This window comes from Amblyomma americanum, chromosome 4, assembly GCF_052857255.1.
Source record: "Amblyomma americanum isolate KBUSLIRL-KWMA chromosome 4, ASM5285725v1, whole genome shotgun sequence".
In the NCBI taxonomy this organism is placed as follows: domain Eukaryota; kingdom Metazoa; phylum Arthropoda; class Arachnida; order Ixodida; family Ixodidae; genus Amblyomma; species Amblyomma americanum.
This window is the reverse complement of record NC_135500.1, coordinates 145,316,889-145,339,589: the sequence shown is the minus strand read 5'-3', so window position 1 is coordinate 145,339,589 and position 22,701 is coordinate 145,316,889. Positions and strand designations below refer to the sequence as shown.

Below are 22,701 nucleotides of genomic sequence, written 5' to 3'. Positions count from 1 at the left end.
GTGCAAATAAAATTATTTCATCATCATGTGATACAACACATATTGTAGGGGGCATTGATTGACCCACCCTTTGTCACTTGCAAGAAAAGTTGTGGAGGCTGTAGGATGCCTTACAAACAATGTCATTTGGAAACAGTACTTCCTAATAGCGCAAGCGCATACCACAATTCGAATCCTCTCCTACAGAATCATTGGCTCGCTCACCAAAACCACAGCGGCATTATTACCCATGGCAATTTGGCTCCCACACTGTCGCAAGCAGCATTGCTGGTGGCAGAGCACGCTAATGTGGAAGCTTCTGGAAATGCTTTTGCAGCTGCAAGAACTAAAATGTGAAAAAAGCTTGTTAGCTCGAGCTATATGCAGCATACACGTACTGCACTGGCAAAAATGAGTTTTTGGTCGGACACGAATGTAATTGGAGATTTGTGGGAGAAGCTTTTGTTTTGCTGTAGATTTGGGCCTCGGTCATTATGCTGAAATACACCTAGCTTGTTTCTATGGGCCGTGCTCCCAGGAGGCCAGTATCCTGATGCTAGGGTATTAGCATGGCATGCTTATATTTTGGCATTTTGAAAATATATTGCTTTTGAATTAAATGATGTTCTCTATTTACGCATTCTGCTTTGGGATGTACTCAGCTTTTGTTAACGGAAGAACCAACTTGTAAACTCACTGCAAAATCAGGAAAGCACATTGCATACTTCTGTTTAAATGCATTCCTATGGGCTGTACTCCCCAGCGCGGTCCCTTGCATAGCCCCTGCACTCTAAATCCACTACTAGCTACCACGGTGGCTCAGTGGTTATGGCACTCGGCAGCTGGCCCAAAGGACGAGGATTTGATCCTGGCCGCGGCGGTCGCATTTCGATGGAGGCGAATTTTAGAGGTCTGTGTACTCTGTGATGTCAGTAAAGAACCCCATGGTGGTCGAAATTTCCGGAGCCCTTCACTACGGCGTCCCTCATAGCCTGAGTCGCTTTGGGACGTTAAACCCCATAAACTAACTCTAAATTAGCTACTAACGTGTTTCCGCGCCGAACAGTGCTACTGTAAACCTCTGCTATAGACCATCCTTCAGTTCCAAGCGACGAGTCGACACGACGTATGAAGCCCTGCGCCTCTCGAAAAATTGGTGGGGATGATAGTTTTTATTTAAACCATAAAGAAAGGGAAATTATAGTTGTTTGCCAGTCCCAGAAACTGGAAGTTTAGCCCGAGAGAAACTGCCATATATGTGTGAGATAATATAACAATAATTGGTTTTTTGGGGAAAGGAAATGGCACAGTATCTGTCTCATATATCGTTGGACACCTGAACCGGGCGCTGTAAGAGAAGGGATAAAGGGGAGTGAAAGAAGAAAGGAATGAGGTGCCGTAGTGGAGGGCTCCGGAATAATTTCAACCACCTTGGGATTTTTGACGTGCACTGACATCGCACAGCACATGGGCGCCTTAGCGTTTTGCTTCCATAAAAAACGCAGCAGCCGCGGTCGAGTTCGAACCCGGGTACTCCGGATCAGTAGCCGAGCGCCCTAACCACTGAGACACCGCGACGGGTATGTAATAGAGGCGTGGCGAATATTATTGCTGCGATGGAGGCGAAATGCAAATTTAAGGTGCCCGTGTGCTGTGCGATTCCAGTACACGTTAAAGATCCCCAGGTGGTCGAAATTATTCCGGAGGCCCAACACTCTTCCACATTTTGTCGGGATGCGGGCGAAACCGAACCACCTACAGACGCAGTACACGTCATTGTGCGGTGGACGGAGATGCTGACCACGCTGCAGCAATCGAAGATCAAACAGCGCTCAGGTCCGTCTGACAGCTCAAGCCAGTGGAGTCCTGGAATGAAGACCCCAACCACAAGCCTGAAGAAACATATTCCTCTGATTTTAATCATTAAAGTTTACCTATACCTATCTACTATGCCTACCTACCCTCCACTACGCGTACGGCCCTCCATTCTTTCTTCCTTTCTTCTCTCAGTCCCTCCTTTATCCCTTCCCTTACTGCGCCATTTCCTTTGTTGTTGTTGTTAGCGGCTATTTATTAATAAAATAACAATGGAAGGAAAAGATGTTGCTAGCCGATGCATCTGCTATCGGAACCTGCAGAAGCACCTGAGCTGCGACTAGCGGGAATAAAAGGACAGGGAGAGGGAAATAAAGTGGGGAGCGATAGTAAGAAAGGACAGGGGTTTTTCTGTCACTGTTTGCACGCTCCACGGTCGGTCGGCGCTCCTCTGCCGGTCCCACTGCGGTAATTCCCGGGAGGCGGAGCGCCCGAGCGACGAGGCTGATTGGCCGCATCCATGGTAGCTGCGTGACGCCTGAAAGAATCTAACCAATAACCATCTCTCAACAGAAATATGTAGGACCGTGTCTCAGAGGAGGTCGCGTGCATCAATAAATCGCCAGCAACGACTAGCGAACTGCTGCGTGTAGAATTTGTATTAGTTGTCTCAAGTGTTCGTGACGAGTGAACGCCGTGATTGGGAAAGTTTAAGCACTCTCCTCAAAAGGTGTTTCAGAGCCCCTTTAAATCCCAGGAATACCGCATCTTTATTTTGAGCTCCTTTCAGAACCCGTTTAACCATCTAAAGGCCGAATTTTTTCTCAGCAAAGGTGCTCCCGTGGTGTTTTCTTTGTTTATTTGACGTCTCTGAGCTAACAAAGTGCCTCAGTTCGGTACAATTTTAAAAAAAACGCCCTGTACTGCCAAAACGACATTGCACAACTGAACGCCTCGAAGTAAACTTAACAAAGCTGAGAGCGACAACAAGTGAGTGCCAGAAATTTACTAAGCGAATTGCCAGTCATGATAAAAATCGGCTCTTGTGCACCTCCATGGCCCGGGTTCGAACCCGACCGCGGCGGCTGCGTTTTTATGGAGGAAAAACGCTAAGGCGCCCGTGTGCTGTGCGATGTCAGTGCACATTAAAGATCCCCAGGTGGTCGAAATTATTCCGGAGCTCTCCACTACGGCACCTATTTCTTCCTTTCTTCTTTCGCTCCCTCCTTTATCTCTTCCCTTATGGCGCGGTTCATCTGTCCAACCATAAATGAGACAGATACTGCGCCATTTCATTTCCCCAAAAAAACATTATTATTATGTGCCTCCATGGAGCATTAAAGGGGCTGCGAAACACCGCTTGAACGGATGCCGGTTACGCTTCAGATGGATTCTTTATGTCACACAGATGCTGACTCAAAAATAATTACGAGAATCGATGCATAGGAACGGGAGTTATTTAATGAAGAAATACAAGCAAACAAAATACAAGCTAACAAAATGCTGCCCTCAACTCTATTTTCGCGCAGCTTCCCATTCCCATTTCATTCTCCCAATGACGACACCTAGGGCGACCAATCAGAACAGCCTATCTTAGCACGTGGCGGAAGTTTGCACTCCGTGGTTGCCTGTTCTCTGTAACTCGTTCATGCCAAGGTTGGCAGCGCCGTTTGTATGGTTACAACAACCATGTGAACGCCCAGCTGACCCAGCGATGCTTCACCGTCACGTCGACGGCGCAGAAGGGAACACTGATCAGTGACGTTCCCTTACTTATGGATCCGAACTCGAGCGCGAGATACTGCGACAGTGTGACAGCCTGCGCAAGATATCAGACACATTTAGCATAGCGCGTACCGCTACTGCTTACCGCCAACCATCGCCCGTCGCTCTCCTAGCGCGCTGGTTGGCCACGGCGAGCAAAGAGCGCGCGCTGTTGACGGGAACGTGGCGCCATCTGGCGCCACCGCCTGGTGATCCTCCACAAACTGACGATGCGCACTGCCTGCTAAATGTGAAACGAACGCATCCTTCCATGGGACCGAAACGAACGCTTATACAATGCAATGGCACGATCGGATCGATTCCGCAAAGCCGCTCTCAGATGCATAGAGTAGCCATAAGTGTGTAGTGCTAGGTCGTAGGATGTTTACACAGAGGCGCAAAGTCCTTCGATGCAAAAAGTAGCCAGTGCCTCTGGTGGCGTGTTTTTGTTTTACTTGATTTACAGTGCTTTTATCTAGGGCAAACAAGCTGGTTTTGTTAATGTAATATAAAACACAAAAACTTGACAAAACGTATCTCTAGTTATTAACCCAATTCGCAGTGTATTTACTCTTTGTCCAATCATCAAGCTAGCGCAAAGTGATGTCATATCCGCTGCTAAAAACCGCCACTGTATGGTGACATCGTCAGCGCCACGAATTTGTTTTTGCGAGCTAATTAAAATATTAAAGACCACAGTATACGCGGTACGACCGATGCTAATAGCATCACTATAACCCATTCTATGCATCCAACAGACAAAACAATGCACTGAAAATGTGTTTCGGGGGCCCTTTAACGAAAGCTAATTAGGAGAGGCCATCGCCATGAAGTCACGTTTTTTCGCAAGGACTGGCCGACGGCGCAGCCAATAGTAACGTTGGACGCAGCAGCGTCGTCTGCTGAGCATGCGCAAGTTCGCTGAGACGGCGGCCAATTTAAGCCCTCACGTCCGGCTTCAAAAAATGTAATGCAATGGCCTCCCCTAAATTCTTTCCTTCCTCCTTTGTACCTTTAAGACAGCAGTGGCAGAAATTAGTTTTTTTTCTTCCGGAAGAGAGAAGCGCTAGCAAAATGGTTTTTACTCCAACATAGCCGCATGGCTGCGCTCAGGTGGATGCTGATGACACATACAGACAGACAGATATTAGTGTGGGCAGAAACAAAGAAATAAAAATAATGTTGCCCAGCCAGCACCGCCAATGGCACAACGGGCTTAAGACAGGCTGCCTGCCCAATAAATAAAGCAGTTCGTTGCTTCATTTCTTTTGTAACCTGTTCTATATATCTCAATAGATAGCGCCACCTCCCAGCATGGCGCGATCTTTCGAACACCCGATCGCCGCCATGCATGTACGGCAGTGACCACGTGAGACGAGCCCGCGCCGCCGCACATGTACAGCAGCGACGGTGCCTGGTGAAACCATGCGTCTGCCGAATTCTCCGTCATAATTAGGATAGAAGCTGAGGTGGCGGGGGGCCGTCGACATCTGCATATGGTATTAGAGGAAACTTTTCTTCCAAAATGTTTCAATCAATTGATGCATTGATTTTAATGCTGTCTGATGCCTAAACTATATATATAGTTTAGGCATCAGACAGCATTAAAATGCGACCCCATGTGAGCATAATTTTGCTGAAAAATGCGGCTGTCATCATGGCACAGATTTGAGGACTGTTGCATCACCTCTCTGCTAATATACAGCGTGCTCTGAAATTAAACTCGTACCGCAGAGAATGCTTCTGTGAGCAAAACTGGGGAATTATTCGAGTTTAAATTTCGCACAGAAATAGCATTTGGTCGGCAGAATTGTTTTATGGTACATTCGTTTGGGGTACTTGCCTGAATCGATAAAAAAAAAGTCGAATACTCGCAACGTCTGCGGCGACGACGAAACAAAACAAGCCGTTATATATCTGAGCGATATTGCACCGCTGGCGCCATATGTCGTTGGTCGGCCGTGGAGATTCGGCAAAGGACGGTGGTGGGGGCGTTTCGTGAGAGGTTTGAAGACGCTTTTTCACGAAAGACTTGAAATTTAGTGCAGTTATGGGCAATTTTTTTTTAGATCAATGATAATCAAAGCAGTTGAAGAAGAGTCTTCAAACCTACCGCAAAACACCCACCTCCCTCCTTTGGTGAAATGGCGCCACTTATATATATATATATATATATATATATATATATATATATATATATATATATATATATATATATATATATAGGTTGGTTAGCTTAAAATTGGCTTTTGGGGAAAGGAAATGGTGCAGTATCTGTCTCACATATCGGTGGACACCTCAACCGCGCCGTAAGGAAAGGGAGAAAGGAATTACGAGTTGCCATAGTGGAGGGCTCCGGAATAATTTCGACCACCTGGGGATCTTTAACGTGCACTGACATCGCACAGCACACGGGCGCCTTTAGCGTTTCGCCTCCATCGAAACGCAGCCGCCGCGGTCAACATGCCGGTCAAGGCTGCGTTTCCTTGTTTTGACGATGTGCTATTTTTAAAGGCGTGCGGTGATTTGTACTCCCGTCAATTCTCCACGCATTTCAATACTGTGACAGCCTCAAAAAAATTAAACTTCCCTAAATATGCATTGTTGTCATGGGTTGCGGCCCCAGTCAAAAAAGAACTGGAACTTCTAAGCACACAATTTTTTTTGGAAGTTACTAGCTAGTGTTTTGATGAAGGCGCAAATATAGAGGGTTTTGAAACTGCGAATCATTTTGCGTAACCACTGTCGCCATGTCATTCATTATATGCCTGCGGAGAGCTTCGGCGTCGTGAGCTGTTCTGCGTTGATTTTGTGCTTGCCACCGTTGTATCTTGCCATTTGCAGCTGAGCTTGCCACTTCATGGCATCTGAGAACGAAACGCGGCACGAAGCCTAATTGCTGGAAGCCTAATCGCTGGACGCATCATGCAGTGACGTTTATTTCCACGTGACCATCTCAGGCGGGAGTCGGGCACATGAGGAGCCGCCATTGTTCCCGTGTTTCGTATGTGGTGGTTTTAAGACAATTGTAGCCTATCCGCGGACTGCATACGCAGAGCAGTGCGGGAAAAAATTGCCGGAAAGAGGAGACACGCCCAGGAGGAGTCGAACGTACCGCTAATCTATCCTCAAAGACGAAGCAAAACGGCCAACGGTGGTTTGTGTGATGTCTCGCAGTGTTCAAACGACATCCAAGATGGCCACCCTACGTTCGTGTTTTTTCTGAAGTGCTCTGTGGGGGCCTGGGACGTGAAGACTTTGGGACAGCATTTGTGCTGACAGTTGAGCGATCAGTTTTTTTTCCTTTCCGTGGTTTCGTTCACGTTTTGCCGATTCCTGGAGATGCAACGCATGAAAAGTCAAGGAAATCCAGGTGAGGATCTGTGTGGCGGCCTGTTGCTGAGTCGCCCAGTTGCGTGGTGGGCAGTTCGACCCACGCAGCGACCCGAGCTGCTTCTGGACGATAAGTGCGTGTCATCTGCGGGCGCATTGAGCTTCTGGGCGTTTCCACAATTCTGCGACGTCCCTCTGCTCACATGTGTGCAAGTGTGGAGCAGTGTTGTGCTTCTTCTAAGCCTAAAACGCGCCTTGCTTTTTCTGGTGCAATTTTGTTCGCTGCCGTTGATCCCCGCGACCTTTTCGCGCTTGTGTGTTCGTAACAGTTGCGGCGCCTCGAGCAGAGGACGGCGACCGCCGTTGGCACGCTGGTGCGGGTGGAGGCTAGCTCTGTAAGGCCGCCCGAAGCGGATGCGTTGACGCTTGTGGCACACAGCGCGCAGATGGTCACTGCGCATCGTAGTACGCCGCCTCCGCAGCCGCCAGCTGTTTGCCGAACGGCGACCCCGTCCCCGAATACCACTCGCAGACGCTGTTTGCGCGGCGGCGTTCGCCTTCGAGATTTTACTGCGTCGGAAGTCGCGACAATACGTGTCGCGGTCGCCTTCTCGGTGGCAGATTCATCCGCCCAAGGTGTGCCCACATCCGTTTTGGCGCCCCTTGAGCGAGCGATGGCGGTGGCGACATGTGATGCTCGGAGCCGACGTAGAGTGCCGGTCATCCGAAGCGTTATGGCAACGGCCTGGCAACGGACGTTGCCCCGTTGCCGAGTGGTGCTGGGTTGGCCGCTGCCGACGTGAGATAAACGGCTCTTCTCTCGAACCAGAGCACCTAGCGACTGCAGGAGAGTCGGCCGCATGTGAAGATAACGGACCGGAATGCCCACTGGCTGATGGGGCGTGTTGATAGCGTGAGGCGAGAAGCATTGTGACGTAAATGTAATGGAAAAGCGTTCGCCGCCATATCGCTCGTTCTAAAGGGGGCGATTGGCTGCGCAAAGGGCGATGAATCGTCCGAAAGTGTCGTAGAACTTACCACCTGGGGGGGGGGTCTATCATCTTCCGAGGTTTATTCCGAGCGAAGGTAGTGTGTTGCGTGCTTTGGATATAATGGTGGCTAGTCATCCAAGAAACGAGCAAAAGCTCTATATGTAGAGTTTGCCGCCATAGGTACTGTGTATCCATCAGGCAGCCCCACTACACGATTGGTCAATTTCTGCCTTCACATCAGTGTGAAGACAGCGGTCACTGTACGAGTCCTATGAATGGCTTCCACTGCCGTCATAGTGACCACCGTTCGTTGTGGACCAGGACCTCGGTGAAAGACTGCATGCTTACCCAGTACTTATCGCCACCTGCTCTCATGTGCGTTTTAGAAGCTGCACGTGGTCTACTGTTATAGCATCTGTGATTTCAGGTGCGTGCCATCTACAATCATCTGTCATTTCTATTTTCTGTGCACTAAAGGGTCACTGAGTTCAATCTAATTTTTGGTTCTTTTATAAAAATCGATTGTTGGCTATTTGTGGTAGCGCTTAGTTTTTTCAGTAATAGGTGCACTTATAGCACAGGAAACTTGGCTTAAAAATGGAATAATCCTAATGATGATGAAAAGGACTCGTGATCACTGCTTAGAAGTGATTAGTGGTGAGGCCTACCCTCACAGTAAACGGTAATGCTATCTTATTTAGTTCATGAAAAAAGGCCTGTGGCAGCGATATCTGCATTTCATTTTCTAGGTTACAAAAGCTCCACTTTTCAATGAAAGCTCTTCCTGCTATACGTTAATCTATCAATATAGGCCAACATCAATTTGTACTTAGTGTCCCGTTAACTAAATCTTGCCTACAATCTACAATCATAACTTGAGGCTACTGGATATTGCAGTGCTCTAAAATATCCTCATTCTTCTCACTTAAAACTAGGCTCAAATATCTACTAAGAACTGCTTCTGCCTTTGCAGTTGAGATATTTCGCTTTTAATTATATTTTTACTTGCTGTGTAGAGTTGAAACATTTAATTTATCCAGAATTGTATTCGTCCAGTAAATTCCTTCTCAATCTTTCTGGGTGAAATCTCCTAATATAGTGTCCTTCAAGTGATGGATACTTTATTTTACTTGGCTTTGCAGGAGATTGCATGCTACATAGTCCAGTAATCTGTAGTGGTAGCCTGTCCATGAAATTTTCTGTCAGCAGTAGAATTGATGTTAAAATTAAGTGAAGGACAGCAGGTTTTTCTCTGCTTTTGTGTATAAAGAAAAGGTTCGTTGGATGCTGGCAGTTGCTTGTTTGACCATATCTACCAAAAGCCTTTATGGTAGTTGCAGACTCCAAAAAGTACTGCCTGAAATGCTTTTTTTTTTTTTAGGCAGTACTTCACTACTGTCAGTCGTGCTTCAGCCAGCGCTAGTAAAATTCATTGTGGATTGAGTGCTGCATCATGGTGTTTCTCAAACCTGCTTGACTAATTCGCACTTAGCTAACCGCAGTCAGCATTATCTAGCATAATTGGAGTCTGTCAAGAACACTCTAGTTCATTTACCTTTTAATGCCTAATTTAAGAAAGTATTACGCACCACATTGTGCTAATGTACCCACATTTTGAAGCCAAATAAAAAAATATTTTAGTGCCACTAAAATTTGAAAAATCAATGTCTCAAATTCGCAATAAGAGGTCATTTTCTCTGTTTTGCGCAGTAGTAGGGGTTGTCTAAAAAGGCTAAAGGCCCAGGCACATACTCATTTTTACCTTACAAATTCATACTACCTTTCCTGCAAAAGTTGTCAAAAACTGCAATCAAGAGTTGATGAACGCTGGCCAGAAGTCACATTTGTATGCTGATTTTCTTCACACAGCTTCCTCACAGTGGTGCCAAGCATTTTGACTGGAATGCATCGGCTACTGTAACAGCATGTTGACGTCAAACTTTTGATCCCATCTTCATGTAGTAATGGGTATGGATGCAAACAGTATGTCACTAATTTGCAACACTGGGCATTAAAGGATTCAAATAGGTGCCCAATAAGATGGAGGAAACGTAAATTTTGATATTGATACACACCTCGCCTCAAGATTTCTGTTTCATTTTGAGGATGGATTCACGAGGTAGTGTTTCAAGTTCGTGCCATGCAGCTATGTGCATTGCAGTACTTTTTGATTGTGTTGTTTAATCTGTTTTCGGCTATTGCAAGCACACTTGTAAATTGCAGTGCACAGCTTCAAACATAAGTATTCACCTAGAAGGCAGCGGCAGGGAGATAGCTGGGCTAATGAGAATGGACTATGATCGTAATGCGAAAGCGTTATGTGACCCGTCGGCAACAAAACCTGACATGGGCATTGATTAGTAGCAGTGGTCCCAAAAATCCCAGATGTCACTGTGGTTTCAAAGCAAAACAAAACTTTCCTCCGAAGGTGGGGGGAATTGAACCCAGGGCTTTCAGATTGCGAGGCCAGCATGCAACCCATAGGCCCACTAAACTGCGATGCTTCTTGGTGAACAATGGTGAACCTCCTATATACGTTGCCTTATGACTGTATGCTAATTAGTAGGTTTGTCATTAGGAAAGGAGTGAAAAATAAAATGGAAATAAAAGTAAAATAAAAACTGCCTTAACATTCAAAGCACCTAGGTAGTCTTAAGTGCACTCCGTAATTTTTTGTTTCAGAAGTTCACTGCACACAAAATGCACTGATGATCGAGGTTGCCGATGTGACAGGAGTATAAAAATAACTGATGCAAATCTTGCATAGCTTTTTTTTCAAGGAATGAAAAACTGTGTACAGCCTCTGTGTACAGCGTTAGAAGGCAATGCAAATTGCTTCCTGGTGAATTGCTATCGGTGTTTGGTGACTATAGTGGATGAAGAAAAACTTATAGCATAGCACTGAAAATAGTGGCAGAAATGCCGAACATAGCTTATGAGAAATGAGTGTGCTGCTGCTATGGGTGCTGTTGAATGCAGGGAGCTCATGTAGGTGGGTCTAGGAGACATTAGAGCACATGGTCTAATAGAGACCATCAGTGCTTAGTAACTCAAGCATGTAGAGCTGCTGGGAGTGACAGATGTATATATTGGTGTAAGTCTCTGCCCTAGGCTGACATGGTAAGCTTCAAAGTGGGTGTATTTATTGCACTAATGCAAGCTGGAAAATTCTTGCTGGAGGTCAGTTCAGGGCAACTTGACTATTTAAAAGGCACATGAGGAAGTCTTGGGCATTTTGTAGAGTGGGGCAAAAGCTTGTAGCTTTGTGCAGCTATGGCACTAGTGGTTTGTGTCAGTGTAGCCATGGCAACATCCACTGAATACATTTTATTTGAGCGGGCTGTGTAGAAACTGCTGGCCCTGTCATTGTGCTTGTTACATTTAACTTGCGTGTTGTGAGCTTCTGCAGCATCTCTTCCGTAGCATGTGTTTTGGTTTGGTTTCTGATTGCTACCACTTTGGTTGCCCTGACAGTGAGCAACGGCCCGAAGGACATGGTCAAGGATGAAGAGTTTGACTCGTGGCGCAACCAGAACCAGCAGCCCCAGCCAGCGGCGCAGCAGCAGACGACCTACCAGCCCCACCTGTCAACATCCAACCTTGGCGAACCGTACATCCCCAGCTACTATGCGTCCATGTCATTTCCTTACTTGAACCAGGGCCTTGGTGATGGCGCCTGGAGCAATGGTGGTGACCCTGTTGGCTTCTTTGGCTCTTACGGGGGTCAGATGGGGGCAGGTGGTGAGCAGCCGCCACAGCACTACGTTGACGGTGGCGCTGGCATGTTCAGTCAGAACAGCTTTGCGGGCTATGGCCAGGGCTTTGGTTTCTTCCCGGGCAGTGGTGGCGACTACTCGACGTGGGGGACAGCAGCCAGCTCTGGGCAGCCAGCAGCGGCAGCAGCGGCAAGCAAGGGCTATCCCGAAGAGTACTATCGGGGTGACTATGATCAGACGGGAATGGACCGGGGGCTGAAGCATCTTGAGCAGGGACTACGGACTCTGGCCCTGGGTGGTGACAAGGACTTTGTTGCAACCAAGGAGCCATACACCAAGGACCCCAAGAAGGTGGCTGGTGGTGACAAGAAGCTCTCGTGGGCGTCGGTGGCAAGCCAGCCGGCAAAGCCAAAGGCAGTGAAGAGCAAGAGTCCGCTGTTGCCTGCAGCGGCACCCAGCAAGCACCCGATGGACATTGGCACTTGGGAGGGTAAGAATGGCGCCAAGCCCAGAGGCAATGCGGCGCCTTGGGCGAGCCAGGCACCACCACCCCCCGAGAGCAGCTACACGCATCCCGTGCTGGAGAAGCTGCGGCTGGAGAACAACTACAACCCCAAGGACTTTGACCTTGAGCCAAAGGGGGCACGGTACTTCATCATCAAGAGTTACTCCGAGGACGACATCCACCGGTCCATCAAGTACTCCATTTGGTGCTCAACGGAGCATGGTAACAAGCGGCTGGATGCTGCGTACCGTGACGCGCAGGGCCCCGTGCTGCTGTTCTTCAGCGTCAATGGGTCGGGCCACTTCTGTGGCATGGCCGAGATGGTGTCGCCAGTGGACTACACGGCCTCTTCGTCGGTATGGGCCCAGGACAAGTGGAAGGGGCAGTTTCGTGTGCGTTGGGTGTATGTCAAGGACGTGCCCAACTCGCAGCTGCGGCACATCCGGCTTGAGAACAACGAAAACAAGCCAGTGACCAACTCTCGTGACACCCAGGAGGTGCCTCCGGAAAAGGGCCGCCAAGTGCTCAAAATCTTGCACGGCTTCAGGCACACCACGTCCATCTTTGACGATTTCCTCCACTATGAAAAGCGTCAGGAGGAGGACGAACAGCGGGAGTTTCCGTCGGTTCCTGCAGGAGGACCAGGTCTGGCTCCCATCTCTTGTGTCTCTCTTTCAGGCATTTCGTAATGTTTTTGCGCATGTTGTAGACAGCTGTGCCATTTCGGGAAGTGCCTCGTGTTTTGTATAACCAGTGTGCATTTATCTATTGCCTTGCAGCCAAGGTATAGCAGGTTGTCCGAGCATTTGCGAGCCTTCTATAGATAGCTTGCATTGATGTCATAGTGACTGCCAATTTGGCAGATCAGGAACATGATGAAAGTCTGCACATCACTACCTGCTTTGATGTGCACTGTTGAAGCTGTGTGGGGTGCACCATCATGGCGCCCATGTCATGACATGCAAGCCGTTAAGACCCTGCCGTGATGTGCAAGCAGTCTGGCGTGGTTTTCTAAACTAGGGAGTAACTGTTCATTCAGGGTAGATGTGCTGTGAGGTGGGGTGTAGGCCCTAGTGAGCGTTGTCCAGTTACACAAAACACTGAAAGGTGCTGCTTGTCACATGGGCATATTTTTCAAAAATTTTATCCTGAAGCAGTTGTCATTTTTCAGTTTGCTTGGAAGGAGATATACATGATAAGTAATCAGGTCAGTCAGAGTTTGAGAATGGTTAACTGATTTTGTCTTGAACCACAAGAACTCTTTTCGCAGCTGTTAAACTGAATGTGACTGTTTCACAAGAAATGTTTGTCAAAAAATTACCATGTCTGTCACATGACATAACTGCAATTGAAGCTCAATATAAGTTTGCAGATGCATGCTCAGACAGGGCCTGTACAGATACTCATCCGACAACGTTGTTATGGTGCCCCTCTGTTCTGTCAGTTTGTGATCAGGCAAGAAATTCGCAAGCCTTGTGACGTTTGCCTCTTTTCTGGTAATGTCTCGTGCCAGCCACCACATTCATTGAAATTACATTTTTCTGATGCAGGGTTGCAGAGCGAACCTCTTATATGAGCACTCTAATAAGCAACCATGCTGGTATATGAAATGGATGTGCCAGACATCTTCATAGTTGGGTGCCATTGCACTAGATAGCACAGATTGATTGGTTGAAGCATTGGAAGCAGTAGCAGAGGTCAGTTATAACATGGGCTGGTGTTGGGCCAGCAGTCATGGAAGCAGTGTATGTGTTGCTGCTGGGATGTGCCAGTCTGATAGGGGAGGGGGGGGGGGGGGGGGGTGCAAAGCAAAATGCACCATTAATGTATTTGTTGCCCTAACACATGTCGACACCCTGTGTTGAACACATTTCATACCGGCAAATATGCTTACAAATGCACCAGTCGGCACAGTAGTATAAGCGTCTGACACTGACAAGCCTTGTCTTTGATGGGGTGTTATTGCAGACTGAACGATGCTTGCAGCATGATGTCATCCTGTTGATAAGCAGTGTATGGATTAATGGTGACCATTGCCCAATTCATAATTCACAGTCTAATGAGGTGGCAGCACTTTACCTGGCTTATAACAGTGAGGAGAATTCGCGCAAGACCTTGCCTTATTGTCGGGATTTGCCCGTAGCCTGAACTTGAGATTTGTGATGTGGCAGTACTGCAGCTTGGTATTAAAGCTGGGTTGCGAACATCCCCGTAGTTCAGGCATTGCACTCTTTGATGAGCAGGAAGTGACAGTGTCAGCTTTTTGTTGCATTGTTTTTTTGTGCCTTCTGCTGTCGTTTCTTTCATTTTGTCATTAGAAATGTTGGTTAACAGGAGTGTTTGGGAAGAGGGGCTGTCATCTCCTTTGCCAAGTCTCCAAAATACTGATAATGTCTAGCTAAAAGTGCAACGTTGATATCCAAGGCATGAACAACTGGGATTATGGTCCTGTTGCAGTGAAAGGGGCAATAAGAACTGCAAGGTTATATCAAGTGCTTTGGGAGAGAGTGTGGCAGAAATTATCATCTCAAAAGAACTTCTCCATTGCTGCTAGTTCTTAGTGCCCCAAAAATAAAATGAAAACCAAATCTTTCCAGAAACATGCTCCGTTTTACTTTTGGGGCGCCTGTATCTTGCATTAAAATAAATTTGGTGAACATCTAAATTTGGCACATCTCGTGAGGCTCCTTTCTGATCATGAGTTCATTTGGTTCATATATTTACATATCAGAGTAAGTGGCAAAGAAAATTCTTGCCTTTGTTGTCATCATTTACTGGGGCAAAGGTGTGAGATGTGATAAGAAAGTATGTTTATGATGAAGGCACTTGCCTACAATTGCGGTCACTGACTTCCATTTCTCATTGTTGCTTATACTAGTAACTAGTCACAGCTAACGTTGAATCTTTATGTGTGTGGTCTGTTAAAGTTCTCATTTAAGTGGTCTTAAATAAGGCATCTTAATGGGTAGAAATGGGAAATGTTGCAATTATATAGCCCCGCCGCGGTGGCTCAGTGGTTAGGGCGCTCGGCCAGTGATACGGAGTTCCCGGGTTCAAACCCGACCGCGGCGGCTGCGTTTTTATGGAGGGAAAACGCTAAGGCGCCCGTGTGCTGTGGGATGTCAGTGCACAATAAAGATCTCCAGGTGGTCGAAATTATTGCGGAGCCCTCCACTACAGCAGCTCTCTCTTCCTTTATTCTTTCACTCCCTCCTTTATCCCTTCCCTTAGGGCGGGGTTCAGGTGCCCAAGGATATATGAGACAGATACCGCGCCATTTCCTTTCCCCAAAAACCAATTATTATTATTATTATTATTGCAATTATAAAGCACCATGATTTAGCTGATGTTGCTCAGCAAGAGAAGTAAATGCATTGATACAAAATATTTTTTATTCCACTGCAGTCTGTGCAGAGGTTTTTCTTTTAGCAGTGAGCAAACTCCTTTTGTACACTTCAGCAAAGGATTGTATAATTGGCTGATGGTGAAATGTACATCACTATGAGTTGCTGCACTGTCATTCTGCTAGGAGGTATCACATCTTGAGGACATCGGGTGTGACCATCCATTTTCACTTCACTGTTTGCTGGGTGATGCAGCGAGGTTACTTTGTAGGGACACTTCTGTCCCTTTTTTCTAATTTTTGTTCTTAATGGAAAAATGATTGCATGGCCCTATTTGGCTGTGTTATTTGTTCTCCAGCAAAGGATGCATTTGTTGCTGAGAAAATTGGATGTAAAAATGGAAATTTTTTTTTCTGTGCTACTCGATCTCAACTCTAAAGGACTCCATGGTTGCCATATGGAAGTGAGCGGAGATGTAGCCTAGCTTCAGGTGTCCATGGCTGATAAAATGCCTCAACGTCTCCGCAGTTTTACTTACGAGAATAGCTGGTGTTCGTGATACACGTATTTAATTTTTTAACCTTTTCTAGCTCATGAAAGATCCATTTGCAGCGAAAGTAAAACCTCTTTGTCATTAGAAAAGTTTTCTATTATCTTCAATTTGTCCTTGGTCCCTTAAATCAACGCATTTCCTTCTGTCATGTGGTGTTTGGGAGCGGCAGGCTGTGCTATTTCCTGTGTCTTCTCAAGAGTTGCCATCGGTTGGCTGTCGTAGATGCTAAATGTGCTGTTTGTTCATGCAGCAGAGCCAGGACTGCTGCCCAATCTCGACCACTTGAAAGCTGCAGAAGCGATGAAGGACAACAAGGTAACATGCATTACGGCTGTGTGAGCACAGCCCAGTGGGTTTGCATTCGTGTATCTGACTTTTTCTTGTTGCACTTGTAGCAGATGCCCATGCCAACAAGCAACCACCACATGCAGTCGAGGTACCACCATCAACAGGCATGGTAAGTTGTGTGTTCAGATTTTGCCCGAGCTTGCATTTTTTTAAGGAAGTGTTGCATTCTTGCATTATGGAGAATTATATACCTGGCTGCTGACGCTGAGCTTAAGTATGTATTGTGCCCCTTAGCTGCTGCTTCAGTTTTTTTTTATTAAATGGGCTCTAATAAAGTTGCAGTATGCCTGGAATGTTAAAAGATGTTGCTTCTTGAACATCGTAGCAAAACATATAATGCGCTTTGTAGAAGCTGAGTTATCTTTAGTTAGAATTTGAAATTCAGCGTCTTCATATGTTTCACTCTCCTCTCTTCGCATTATGTGCGCTGAAGGGCCGGCGCTCCTCTGCCGGTCCCACTGCCAACTTGTGCGGAAATTCCCCGGGGGCAGAGCTTCCTGGCCCACCGGAGCAGCACAGCTTACTTTCTGCGGCCATTGCAGTTGCCTCACGCCTGAAACAATCTCACTATTAGCTACCTCTGAACTGGTATACCCAGGAGCGTGGGGGATGGAGAAGGGTGCGAGCATGAAAAAATCGCCAGGAAGGGCTCGCCAACTTTCGCTCGTGATTGTGGGTTCTCTGCTGCATGTAGAAGTGTATTGTTTGGCTCATGCATTCATAACAACACAGTGCAGTGATTGAACGAGTAGATGTGCTCTTCCCAGAAGGTGTCTCTGAGCCCTTTTAAGCATTCAGTGAGTAGGCTGCAGTTTGGAGTTTCTGTACTGCAGATTGAGTGGGTAAGGATGGGGTGGTTGAACAGAAAGTGCTGAAAAGGCATCAGCTTCATTATTGGCTGTGCAGTACAACACTGGTTGCTTGGAATAATACTTGTCATATTGAGAAGCAGTGCCCACGTTGTGCTGGTGAATGTTTAGTTTCCTTATTTTCAAGCTTTCTTTTTCCACTTTGTTGCATGCTGGGGTTGAAAAGCATTTTCCTACAAACATATGGCTAACCCTTGTTGCGTGCCCTGTTGAATGGATGGTTCATTTCAGTTTATGGTTTATCTTTGTTTAAATTGCATCGCCAACAACGCAGCTGGTTCTTTCAATTTTTGCTCCTTTGTAGTGGCATTTGAGTAAAGGTGGTGTGTTAGCAAAACTGCTTCACTATTAATAGCTGCTGAAAAGTGGAGGTTTCTTCACTGGTGAAGGTTAGAGAGTTCAAAAATACAGATGACACATATATAGGTGTGTCATCTTATGCCCCCCCCCCCCCCCCCCCCCCCCCAAACAGGCTCTTGAACACACACTTTTTTTTCCTTATTGAAGTTTGTCTGAGTGACATATTTCACATTTAAAGTGGACAGTGAGCCTTTTTTTGCATGTCCTCTTCCTTTGATAGCTTCACATGAGCAAGCTGCACACCCAGGCCTTATGACCAGTGTGTTCTGCTGCACGTTATTTGGAAACGTAGCTTTGTTTGCACGCGTTGTATTGTAGGAGTGGCTACACTGCTGCTATCCTTACAAGGGCTATTGCACTACCTCATACCGCAGGTGAGGCAGCTCTTGAAGCGGAGCCTTCTTCGGCGGCATTCTCTCCCCCTCCCCCTTCGCAAGACCTCCTTTTTTTTTTGCCACGGAAACCCCTTCGATGATGACTGGAAAGCGCCACCGTAACATGCCCTGTGTGCCAGGGGCTCATCGTCTTCTGCGGTGACAACACCCTGTTCTGTGTGGTTCTGCTGTGTGCGTACGTGCGTGTGCAATTGTGTGCGCGTGCACCTCGCGTGTTGTGCTGCCCTCTGCTGAGGCAAGGACCATGGGCCACTTCTTCTCTATTCCTGTAAACGCTGTTCCCCACAGAGTGCTTCTTGCTCTTCTCTCCGTGCCCTCTTACAACCTTGTTCTTGCGCTGCACGGTTGCCAACCAACAGCCGATGATTCTGGTGGAGAGGTACTGTCACGAAGTTTCCTGCCAAAGTTGGAAGAGGGGAAGTCTTCAGCATGTCTTGAGGGGGGCAGGCTGGGCTGGCGGGGGCAATGTGTAGACTGGAGCTTTTACCATTTTTTTTCTAGGTTTATTTGCCGCCGCCACTTGTCTAAAGCTTGGCAACAATTATTTCTCCCTCCCATCCCATGAGCTTTTAATCCCTCTTGCCGCTTGCCGTTGTACTCTTGCTCTCTCTCATATGGCTTGTGCGCGTGGATTTCGATTCCCCCCTCTGTTTCTCTTTTTCTCTACCTCACTGGTTCTCAACTCCTGTCATGCGGTTGTTGATGCAGCGTAATGCAAAAAAAAAACGAGAAAGAAAGAATGGTTATAGTGGGCAAAATGTTGAAAAAAAAGATAAGGTGGCGGTACACACGTGGACTTTCTGGGATACTTTTTCTTGCTTTTCTTATGTCATTTGTTTTCTTGTTAGTAGGATTGGGGGCAAGTGAGTGAACTTTGCACAGCCTCCCGGACCTCCTCTCATTGTTTTGTGGGAAAATGGAACTGACCACAAATTTTATCAGTCGGTGGGTTTACCGAAAAGAAGGGACTAGAGAAAAAAAAAAAACCTGAACTGGCATCATTGGATGGACTCCTTGTGTTTGTTTGTCTTGTCGGAATTTGGGACTCCTAGGACTTGTAAAAAAAAAGAAGAAAACAATGGACTCAAAACACTGGACTTGATGACCAATGACAGACTGGACGCACCACTGTGAAGAGCAGACGCGCAGTGTTTCAGGATGTATGTGGCCTGTGCGTGCTCGTTGGACAGTGTGGACTTGCAAGAACTGTACTGTTGCTTCGTGGGTCGGGGGGCTGAAAAACGGTTGTCAAGTGTGACTAGTTGTATCTATTTCTGGACTGAACTTCTAATTTGTTTATTTTCTTTGGTCGGCGAAAGCTGAATCCAATTGTTGGACTGAGTCGACTTTCTGAAAGCAATTTGGATGCCATGTAGAAGATGCATACCTGCATGTATTTTTAGTTCCCTTTTTCTAGAAGGCTGGTGTATTTCGCATTGCGAGTCATTGCACGTGTATTGTGGCCCACTTCTGACAGTTGTGCATTACAAAAAGAAAAGAGAAAAATGGCCAGAGGCGTGCAGAACGTGTGGATCCATTTTTTTTTTTTTTTCGAGCATCTTAAAAACACGTTCTAGTGCTTTCTGTAACTTGAAAAACACCTTGTTGAAAAACTCCATTGAAGTGCTCGTTTCAAATGCAAGGACATGAAAAACAAAGAATTGCATATCGAGCTGAATGAAATGGAAGATGCGGTACGTGCAGGAAACTGCTGCGCTCGTTACTTGTGTGAGGTCTATGGCATCCTTTTGTTGTTGTTAACTTCGCCAATAAACACTGAGCACGAATGAACTACACGAAAGTATGCGTAACTGAACTTCACAGTGTGGTTATTTTTTGCTTCTTCACTGTGGCAAACAGCCTTGTCATCCTTCTAAGCGGTAGTTTTGTTGTTTGGCAAGACTGGAGTCACTGAAAACGTTTTCAGAGGACTGCGTTCCATTTCCACGAGCTGCCTGGCTTGGAGGGTCCACGGCTCCCACTGCAAAATGTGTCGGCAAAATTTTAAAAGTGAATGTTGCAGTAGTGGCAATTTTCCAGTGCCTCTGTGATGTCCTGTTGAGTATGCACAGAATTTTTTCCCCTTCTGAACACTAGTGCATCATATCCTGTAGATGTCAGCTACACAAGTGTTAAGTTTAGTACTGATAACGGCTTTGCGAATGAAGAGGTCGCATACTGCAAAGGTGCATGTTATGTGATAACTGAACAGCCACCTTCATTCCAAATGCAGAAGTGCGTTTGGAAGGAATGCTAAAGAAAGTAGGGTTGATAGCTTTCGAATGCAATAGTTTATTTAGCTAGCTAGTGTAACCTCAAGGTGCTTCATTCTGTACATCTAAAAGCAGCCGTGGGCTATTTGTTCGTTGGTGTTAGGGTTGTGCTGCCGATGCGCCATTCTGAATATTTGAGATGTCTTCGACGAACTGTGAAATTGGCATTAAGGTACAATTTGCAGTCTTCGGTGTTAAAGGGCCCCAGAAAGGGGTGTTTGAGCTTGGCTTTAAAATGCTTGCACTATGTAGAGTACAGGTTTCCGAGCGTCCATGCCACGTACGAGACCTCAAAAGCGAGCGAGAAATTTACAATCTTTAAATTTTCCGCTTTCGCACCTCGCCGCGACGCGCGGTGCCGTGCTTCCGCGCAAAAACCTGGCAGACGATGTCACGTCTTGCAAATGACGTCAGCAGCGGTGGGGTTGTCATTGGTTCACAGCGCCGAATACAGACGTCGCGCTCTACCGAGGCCACCCCGCGTGCGCCGACTGCCTTCTCCCTTGCTTCCCCTCTGCTCTCCCTACACCCAGTATGAGGGTTCTCCCCCCCCACCAAATAACCACGTTTCGAGTGAGTGGGGCCGGCGGATGAGCGCCGCTGTTTTGGCGTGCGAGAGAGGGAAAGACGCGGAAGTTCAAATTTTGTCTGCTTATAACTCAGCTTCCACAAAACGCATTAAAATAATTCTTGCTGGAGAATAATTATGAACCGTCGTCTTTTAACATCCCAGACATATAGCACCTTTATTGAGACCCCCTTTCTGCGTCGCTATGCTTAATGAGGCCCATCTTTAGTGCTCTGGTTCTGTACAAGTTCCATCAGTAGGCGTCTCGCGCATGGTTTGAATGACTGGTGGTGTGAACTTCAACATCGCCTGCACAATGTTATTAGGGGGCGGATGTGGATATGACTGTACTACAGTAGCGCTAGTGTATGAATAATCAACATTTCGCAATTAGCCCAGGTTTCTATTCTGCAGTTTCTGGCAGCTGCGTGAACAGTAGTGTGCAGAGCCGATGTGGCCAGGAAATGCGGCTTCGGTTAAGCTATATCGTGTATGCTGCCACTGCCAGGAATAATGGGAAGATTGACATGGTCGTCACGCTACCGAGGGAGATGAAGGGCTCTTGAAACTGCCATCGTAACGCAAGGGCACCACGAAGAAGCGTCGTGAGATTGTGTGTCCGGGCCTGAAGACTTCAGGTCTTCAGAAGATCTCCGAAGGCTGACCGACGCGGACTCCCTTCTTCGGTGAGGCCGTTCTACGTGCTGGGGTTTTGGCCAGGTGTTTTTTATTGCTGTATCGATAGTTAGGGGCAGTGTCCCCTTAGGCCTAGTGCAATGTCTTTAGCTTCCCCGGGTGGGGGTCCGGCTCCCTGGTTCGCCAGCCTGCCGGCCCAAAGTTTCCCCTTGGATTCTTTCGGTCGAAATGGCGTGAGTGACATTCCAGTGGCGCTTGTACCCTTTGGAGGCGGGGCCCTAAAATTGAAAAAACATCTAAAATGATCCAGGAGCAGCTGAAGGTGGTGGAAATTTATTACATACAGGGGAGTTTAGGACGCGCAGTGCGTGTCGGAGTTGCTGCGCTGCACATCCTTCGCCTTATTTCCAGTAAAGCCTTTTATTCCAGAGCAACTCGCATGTTTAAAAGGGATCATCCGCGGCGTGGACCCATCGGCTTCTCGGGAACTACTTGACTTTGAGGACGCCAGTGTTGGCGTGTTATCAGTTTACCGCTGCACCAGAGAGTTTGCCGCTGCACCAGAGATGCTAATGGCTTACGTGTGCCGACAGAGTCTGTGATTGCAACATTTTCAGGATCTTCATGCCCGTCTGAGCTAAAGGTTTGGTCCATAGTGTACCGAGTCGACCCGCTACATCCTCGTCCGTTACAATGCAGGAATTGCTTGCAAATCTGCGACACGTTGCCGACTATGCGGGGAGAATCATTCCGCAGACCTCTGCACATCTGAGGGTCCCATTTGCAGTCTCTGTGGCGTGTTGCATTTGGGTTGCAAGCCCCAAGGGTAGCGTTGGCCTGGCGGCCTGGGGCAAAGCTGGAAACATCCGAAGGTCCCGGCAAAGGATGAGTCGACTGGCAACAGAACAACTTGTTTATTCTGGCATCGCAAAAGAGCAGCCGGTCAGAGCGACCACGTTACTCGAAGGACGAAATCGAAGTCTCTCGTTGGCGTCCGGGGCAGCCCCCTTTATACCCACGGAGTCGAGGGCAAGAGGGAACGGCTTGGGAAGAGTCATCCGATACGGCGACGCTTGAACATGTTCAGGCGTGACGGGCGCGTCCGCCAGGCCGGCGCCGGTCAGACCTCCTCGCCTCCCAGTTGGAGAGCTCCTCTCCCCGGCTGCCGCGCTTTGACAAGCGTGGGCAAAACATGCACACACACAAACACGCACGCACGACGACACGTGGCACTGAAACCTGCCTGGACGC

The 22,701-nt window shown here is 47.4% G+C and overlaps 1 protein-coding gene across 4 annotated transcripts; it reads left to right on the top strand.

Annotated features, from left to right (window-relative positions):
* The first annotated feature begins 6,511 nt into the window (after window positions 1-6,511).
* Window positions 6,512-19,789, top strand: Ythdf (YTH domain-containing family protein). Of its 4 annotated transcripts, none has more exons than XM_077661926.1 (5): window positions 6,512-6,931; window positions 11,358-12,749; window positions 16,252-16,316; window positions 16,397-16,458; window positions 17,953-19,789. In XM_077661926.1, exons 1-5 carry the CDS (start codon window positions 6,901-6,903, stop codon window positions 17,954-17,956), a joined length of 1,554 nt encoding a protein of 517 aa, XP_077518052.1. In that variant the 5' UTR covers window positions 6,512-6,900; the 3' UTR covers window positions 17,957-19,789. The 4 variants fall into 4 exon arrangements, with proteins under 4 accessions (XP_077518052.1, XP_077518055.1, XP_077518053.1 ...); XM_077661929.1 differs by having other exon boundaries at window positions 6,521-6,931; window positions 16,255-16,316; window positions 16,400-16,458; XM_077661927.1 differs by having other exon boundaries at window positions 6,521-6,931; window positions 16,255-16,316.
* The last annotated feature ends 2,912 nt before the right edge of the window (window positions 19,790-22,701 follow it).

Coding starts and splice junctions, on each gene's coding strand:
- Ythdf (XM_077661926.1), top strand. CDS start 6,901: ATGCAACGCATGAAAAGTCAAGGAAATCCAG. Junction 6,932..11,357: donor GAAAAGTCAAGGAAATCCAG/GTGAGGATCTGT, acceptor TTGCCCTGACAG/TGAGCAACGGCCCGAAGGAC. Junction 16,317..16,396: donor AAGCGATGAAGGACAACAAG/GTAACATGCATT, acceptor TTGCACTTGTAG/CAGATGCCCATGCCAACAAG.